The sequence below is a fragment of the Propithecus coquereli genome, unplaced genomic scaffold, assembly GCF_000956105.1.
Source record: "Propithecus coquereli isolate 6110/MARCELLA unplaced genomic scaffold, Pcoq_1.0 Scaffold238, whole genome shotgun sequence".
NCBI classification, from domain to species: Eukaryota; Metazoa; Chordata; class Mammalia; order Primates; family Indriidae; genus Propithecus; species Propithecus coquereli.
The window spans coordinates 765,041-772,052 of NW_012147930.1; the positions used below are offsets into that span (position 1 = coordinate 765,041).

Here is a 7,012-nt window from a genome sequence, read left to right on the forward strand (position 1 = left end):
GCTAACACTATGCAGTGTAGCCAACATAGGATCTAAAGTCTAATACCAAAAATATTTGATTAACCAAAAAGAAAGCAGTAAAAGAGGAACAAAGGAACAAAAAAATGAATAGGAGATATAGAAAACAAACAGCAGAAGGGTAGGCTTAAACCCAACCATAATGATGATTATATTACATGTAAATGGAATAAATAAGTAAAAGGCTAAAACTCTAACCCTGGAGAAAAATATTAATATTAAGGGTGAAATATTTAACACTCTCTCTCTAAGGTTAGGTAGTAGACAAGGATGTCCCTCTCACCATTTCTGTTTAGCACTGTAGTGGGGTCTTACCAGAGACACGGGCAAACGAGAGAAGGAGAGTTTAAAAGGGAAGAGATTTATTCCATGTTTATTTTCAGATCTCATTATTGTTTGCGTAGAAAACCTAAGGAAACTATGGGACGAATACTGGAACAAATAATGGCATTTATCAAGGCAGGGACACTAGCAAGATACAAGAAAGTTAATCGTATTTCTGCAGACCACCGATGAGCAATTGAAAAGGCAATTAGTTTTAAACATGTCAACAACGTGGGAGAGGCTCTGCACTGGAAATACAAATAGCACCGTAAGAGTTAATAATCATGGAACATCTGGATGGAGAGGGAGACCCTGCGGATCGGGAGTCGCGCTGTTGTCACGGCGTTGATTTCCCCCCACACTGAGGCACAGACGCAGGCAGCTCAGGCAACATCAATGTGATTCAAAGCAACGTCCATTTTTACAGGAACTGACCGGAAGGTTCTAAAATACGTGTGAAAATGCAAAGGACCTAGAGGGGTCAAAACAGTCTCCGTAGGAAAGAACAGAGTTGCAGACTCGGTGTCTGACTTCAGGACGTAAACCCAGAGTCCTCGGGGCAACGTGACAGGGTAAGAGTAGACCCGGTTCCTCAGCCTCAGGGGCAGACTGTTTTGGGGGGGCTGTCTGCGCTCTGCAGGACCTTTCAGCGGCAGCTCTGGCCTCTCCCCACTGGACGCCAGTGCACCTGTCCCTAAGTTGTGACAACCGCCGTGCCTCCGGACATCTGGAGAACTACTCAAACGGACGAAGCAGATCAGTGTGACAGAGCAGAGACTGTGGCCACCACAGGTCTTACATTCTGCCCGTCAAAAGACGTGACTGAGAACATGAAAAGGCAAGCCGTCGAATAGGGGAAAATATCTGAAATATGTATCTGACAAAGGAAGCAGAATACGTTAATAGCAAGAGCTTCTACGAGACAAAAACGTAAAGACAGATAACCCCCAATAGGGAAGGGGAATAAGGTTGAAGTGTCACTTCACAAACAAGACATGCAAATGTCCAGGGAGTGGCATCATCCGTCACCCAGGGAGTGAAAACCAAAGCTTTACGGAGCTCGCACTTCGCTCCCACCGGCGCGGCCCACGGCCAGGATGCCCACGCAAGGTGCCCGCGCGGGGCTGCGGGAAGCCCATGGAGAGTGTGCATTTCACTGTCGGTCAGTTTGTCTCGATTAATAAAAATGTAAGGGGCGTTTATTTTTTTGTTCCATGGTTTCTACTTTAGAAAGAAAAATAATTTTCTTTTTGGTGAATTTCCCTGGGTCTGTTCTTTTAAAAACAGTTAAACAGTTGAAATGTTTTGTCCAGACAAAAATCTTTCCCAGGAAAACAGATTCCCAGCCTGAGCGGCCTCAGTCCCGGACACTCAGCTCAGCTGTGTTCTGAGGCACCTCCCCCAAACCCCGAAATTCGGAGCCACGACTCTGTGTTTTCTTGCCCCATGCAGGCCTGCCAAGGACAAATTCAACGTGACCTTGTGAACACTGAGTGCTTCCTGCGCGCCAGACACCGCGCTAAACGTATTACAGAGAATATTCCTATTTCACGTTCACAGAACTCTGAGTCACGTCCTAGCACTACCACCCTCGCTTTGCGGACGCCCAGAGAGATTAAGTAATTTGTTGAAAATGACACCATTGGCAAGTGGTTGAGCCGGGACCTGAGCGCAGGCTTTCCAGCATTGAATGCGCGTGCCTCGCGGAGCGCACAAGCTGCCCTCTGTCCTCGCCACACTTCCCGTGTTTAAAGTGCATCTCACAGCTGAGCACTTCCCCTGGACGGGAAGACGAGCGTCTCCAGGTGACTGTCCACCTTCTGAGAGTAACGCCCTCACGGCCGCAGCCCCAGAAAGCACACGGCCTTTCTCAAATTACCTCTGTCCTCTGCTCTTCACTGGCAGATTGGACAAATTGTCCAAAATTGCCACTTACACTTCCATTTTCTTGCCTTTACTTACTGCAATCGGGTTTCTGCCCCCAAATCCACTAACACCTTTGCTTCAGACGCACCAAGCCACCCAGGTTGTCCCCGAGTCTATCCTTTGTGGCCCCTCCTCCCTGTCCTGTCTTCTCAGCCCCCTTCCGTGGCCATCGGTCCCTGTCCTGTCTTCTCAGCCCCCTTCCGTGGCCATCGGTCCCTGTCCTGTCCTCTCAGCCCCCTTCCGTGGCCATCCATCCCTCTCTCGCTCACCGGGAGGAGACCTTTGCCCCGGCGGCTCTCCCTCCTCACCACCTGCCGTGCGGCGCCCACAGCTCTGACTGCGCCCTCCCAGCCCTCTCCAGAATGTCTCATGTCAGTGGGTCCAAACCAAGCTCCAAAACCTGTTCCCTCCCTCGGGTGGGTCCTGTCGCTGTTAGGGAAAGTCTGTGGCTTGGAGTCATCTCAGTTCTCTCTCCCCACGGCCACATCCGATCCGTTCCTAGTTCCTGTCGGTCCCGTAGGTTCAGCGTCCCTGGAATCCGCGCCCTCCCGTGTCTGGGAATCCGCCAGCTCGGGGGTGTGGGCGTCTCCCTGGCTCTGTGTCCACGCGGCCACTTCCCGCGCTCGCCCGGCCGTCCTCGGAGCCCAGTGCTCAGGGGCTGTGAGTCCCAGTCAGGAACCTGTGGCACTTCTCTCTCTCCCCCTCTCCCGGCCCCCTGCGCCCTCCCGCCACACAGCACCCCTCCACGCGACGTGGGCTCTCCACCTCCTTTCAGCACTTCACATTAAACACATGTATGTGCCCGTCTGTGTCCCAGCACACTGCGAACTGCCTCAGCGCCACTATTACCATGTTGTGAAAAGGTCTTTCTAGCACTTTCCGGCACCCAAACTCACTGAGGCCGGTGAACCTTATTCAAATGCCTTCTCCTGGTGGCCCATTTAGGCAGCTTTTGTCAGCGTGTCATCGCAGACCTGCCAAGCACGTCATAGCGAAGGGGCCGTGCCGGCTGGTGCAGGTCAGCGTCGCTGGGACCAGCAGCGGAGCTGGTGGGGACCGGGGGGAGCAGCGCGGAGTGGGCACCATGGTGGGGCGTGGCGTGGTTTCTCCCTGGGCGCACAGTAGGGAGCAGGCCTGCCCGCGTCGCCGGCAAGGCCGCTGCAGCTGCCGGACACCTTCACTGTGGATATGGGGATAACGGGGAAAGACGGCATTTTCTGGAATCAGGTGATTGATTGTGAGATCGTGCGAAATGTGTACTGAAAGATGTTAGAATAATCTCCATTTAGTGGGAGGAGCACGCACACAAGCTCAGGTGCGCTGTTTCCCACGTCCCATTTCCCATCGAACGCAGTGGAAGAAACACTGTTTTTTGTAGATGAGCACGATGCTGCCAGATCCCACTTATAAAAATGAAAAGATGCCCTCTGTATTTGGAATGAACACATTTAGTATGGAAAAAAGTTTTCTGAAATCTCTCTGCAATACAGCCCAGACAGGGTCTGTCTTTGTAAAGACAATGGGGATGGTCGATTTTGCAGAGTTTTGAGCACTTGTCTGAAGAGCTGGGGGCAGAGGCCTGCTTAGGCACATGTTTTGTTATGCAGATTTGTTTTTTATAGTGATCTAAAGTCACAGAAGAGGTTTTGAGCCCAAGAGTCAGCAAACAGCTCTGGGACAATTTGCAAATGGAAGGAAAAGGATGGAATATCAGGAAACCCGTTACTGTCTGTGTAGGGTTACTTTCTTACGCTGACAGCTCTCCAGAGGTTTCTGGTCTCATCTGAGCATGGATGGTTATCCAATGCGAGCAACCTGTGAAAGGCAGAACTAAAACAGAAATATTTTCATGCTATTTTGGAAAACTGCGTGTGGTTTTCCTTTAAAATTTCCTGTGCTGCCCCCAGGTGCGTCTGGCAAAGCATCTCCCATCTCTGGGACGCGAGCAGGGAGTACCGCTCGAGGGAACGTTCCTGGGGGCTGGAAGGCAGCTCCCCACAGCCTGGGCTTTCCCAGGTGGGTGTTTCAGGGACGAGCGGAGAATCCTTGGATCCAGAGGTCCCGGGGGCTGGCGCCGCGTCATTGCTTGGCGGGCACCGGACCCTGCTCCGGATCTCCACTGGGCCTCCCAGCCTCAGCTCCGGGTCTCCGGTCTCCAGACCAGGATTTATAAGGATTGAGGCCATCTCGGATGCTCTAGTGTAAAATGCTAAACCGTTATAATAATTTTTAAAAGTCTCTATTAAGCCTAGTGAGGCTGAGATATGGATTTCTTTTTTTTAACTATTTAAAAATTGTGTTGTGATAGAGAACTGGACCTTGTGGACTGTCTGGTTCTGTGATCCGGCAGCTGCGATCTCGGGGTGAAAGCGTGAATTCCGGAGCCAGGCAGAGCTCTGCCCGCCTGGCCCAGGCTGATGCTGGTGCCGCCCACTGCGCAGCGCGTCTCTGCAGACGCCTTCATAGGATTGTGGTGGAGGTCAGGTGGGTCAGGGCAACGCAGATTCCTCTGGCATGACGGCGCGGAGCAAGCGTTCACTGTTGTGAGTCTGTGTTAGAAAAAAAACTATTAGCTTTCTGCAGTGGCCACGTTCACCCAGTTTTGGAATAAAGAGAATCGTGGAATGGAAGGTGAGAGTGTGTGCCTGGTGCAGGTGTGAGTGCCACCGGCCCCCGCACCCTCCCGCGGGCCACAGCTGGGGCTCTGAGGCTGTCCCCGCAGCCACCTCCGGGTGCTGGGTAGACACCAAACACCGGGACAGAGAGGACAGGAGCCCTTCTAGTCGGTTTCCTCAGTCTGGGAGGCAACTTTAATCTGAGAATTAAAGTGACGAAATGGTTTTATTCAGAAGGGAAAGCTATTATGCTGGAAGGGAAGTGCTACTTGGTAGAAGCGCAGGGTGCGACACCAGCAATCTCAAGGAAGCACGGAGGGAGAGGAGAGATGCAGAAAGTCTGCATTTCTGCAAAGACAAACTTGAGTCAAGTCCGAGCCTGGGTCAGGCGCGGGGCGTCCACGTGCGGCCACATCAGAGCTCAGGCTTGTTCCCCAGCACGTGTGTGTATGAAACACACACACTCACACATGTGCACACACACGTGTGTGCAAGGGAAGCAAACCTTGCAGGATCACTTGTAGGGCCAGGGACGAGTCCATTTATCAAGGTCGACTTGAACCCCAAACTCCAGGCAGTCTCGAGGAGCTGCCGACATCTGCTCTCCACTGAACCTGCTCCGCTCAGATGGGGACAGCCAGGTGGTCACGTGTGTGTCTGCTCACCTGTGCTGCACCCCCGGCTGGTGCAGGGCAGGTCCCCAAACCTGCTCCGGAGCTGCTGTCCCAACCCGACCACGCCAGGAGCAGCGGGAGTGGGCGAGAGACGTCCCACTCCTACACGCCGAAGTGAGAGGTGGCTTAAAACTGATTTCTGCCGCTTTGCTTTCTCTCTCTCTCGGACTGTGTTATACATTGTCTTTTAAAGCAAAAATTTTTAGCAGAAAGAATGACTTTAAATCTATAATTAATGAGCTTCACTTAATAAGAATTTATAGAGTCCACTTTTTTCTCCGATGTCCCATTTTTTAAGAGAGAAATAAATTACAGAGAAAATTTACACCAATAGTTTACTTTGCAAAGAAAGGACACACTTCAACACCCGACTGTGGAGTCAGGATTGGCCAACTACTGTTTACATACATTTTTATACACGGGCTGTGCAATGTTCTATGTACTTAATATCCCTACAGTTGTCCAAAACAGGAAGGAAGAATGATTAATCATTTCTATCCACATTAGTCTAGTTTTGATTTTTTTAAAAAAATGGATTTTCATTGCATTGTGCAAAGATTATCAATAAAACTTGAAAGGGGTCCAATTAGCTAGAAATTTAGGCTAAGCTAGACTGTCCCTATTCTTAGCATTTTATACAACAGCAAGACAGAGACCAGAGAACACTCATCTCTAAGGGAGTTTGGAAGAAAACGACCAAAGAAACGATTTGGTTTCTCCATCTACTTCTATCTGCCTATGTTGCATAATCTGGACAGCTTTGCATAAGTTAAAACTGAAAGAGAACCTTTTCTTTTTTCTTTTATTTTTCTGAGTGTGTAAAGTTGCCAAAGAGCTGACATGATATTTATGAGGCTCTCAGAGCTTGAGGCTTAAATTCGGGAGCCGCGATCGCCATTACGCGTGTGAGTCACTGGAGCCCTTGGCACTTCGTTAACGTGGAGTGGCCCCGATTTCACTACCTGGCAATAAAGACTCAGGCTTCAAAGGCAATTTTGCAAATAGCCCATTACTTTGATGAAATCCGTATTCGCAAGTGTGAGCCTGAGCAGAGGCACGAGGGGCAGAGTCACCAGCACTGAGCTGGAAGCCGCACAGCAGCCTCTCGGTGTGGGCCGGAGCGATCACTCCCGTCTCTCCCCTCGGTGCGGGTTCACAGAACTCCTTTTCTCGTTTCTCTTTTCCTGTAGCCAGAGCTACCTGCAAGCTGCAAGTGACGTGCCCATCGGTCACAGCCTGGACCCTACTGCCAACTACAACTCCCCGAAATTCCGCTCCCGGAACCAGAGCTACATGAGGGCCGTCAGCACCCTGAGCCAGGCCAGCTGCGTGAGCCAGGTGGGGGTCTCCTCTGTCCCCCCCCAGGGCCCAGGCTGCAGAGCCAGGTGGGGGTCTCCTCTGTCCCTCCCCAGGGCCCAGGCTGCAGAGCCAGGTGGGGGTCCCCTCTGTCCCCTC

General features: G+C 51.4%; 1 protein-coding gene across 2 annotated transcripts in view; it reads left to right on the top strand.

Moving 5' to 3' along the window:
- DLGAP2 (discs, large (Drosophila) homolog-associated protein 2) overlaps positions 1-7,012 on the top strand; it is a 95,364-nt gene that overhangs the window by 39,363 nt on the left and 48,989 nt on the right. For both annotated transcript variants that reach the window (XM_012645887.1, XM_012645886.1), the window contains one exon: positions 6,748-6,895. In XM_012645887.1, coding sequence (XP_012501341.1) covers positions 6,748-6,895 — 148 coding nt within the window. The remainder of the gene's footprint in view (positions 1-6,747; positions 6,896-7,012) is intronic.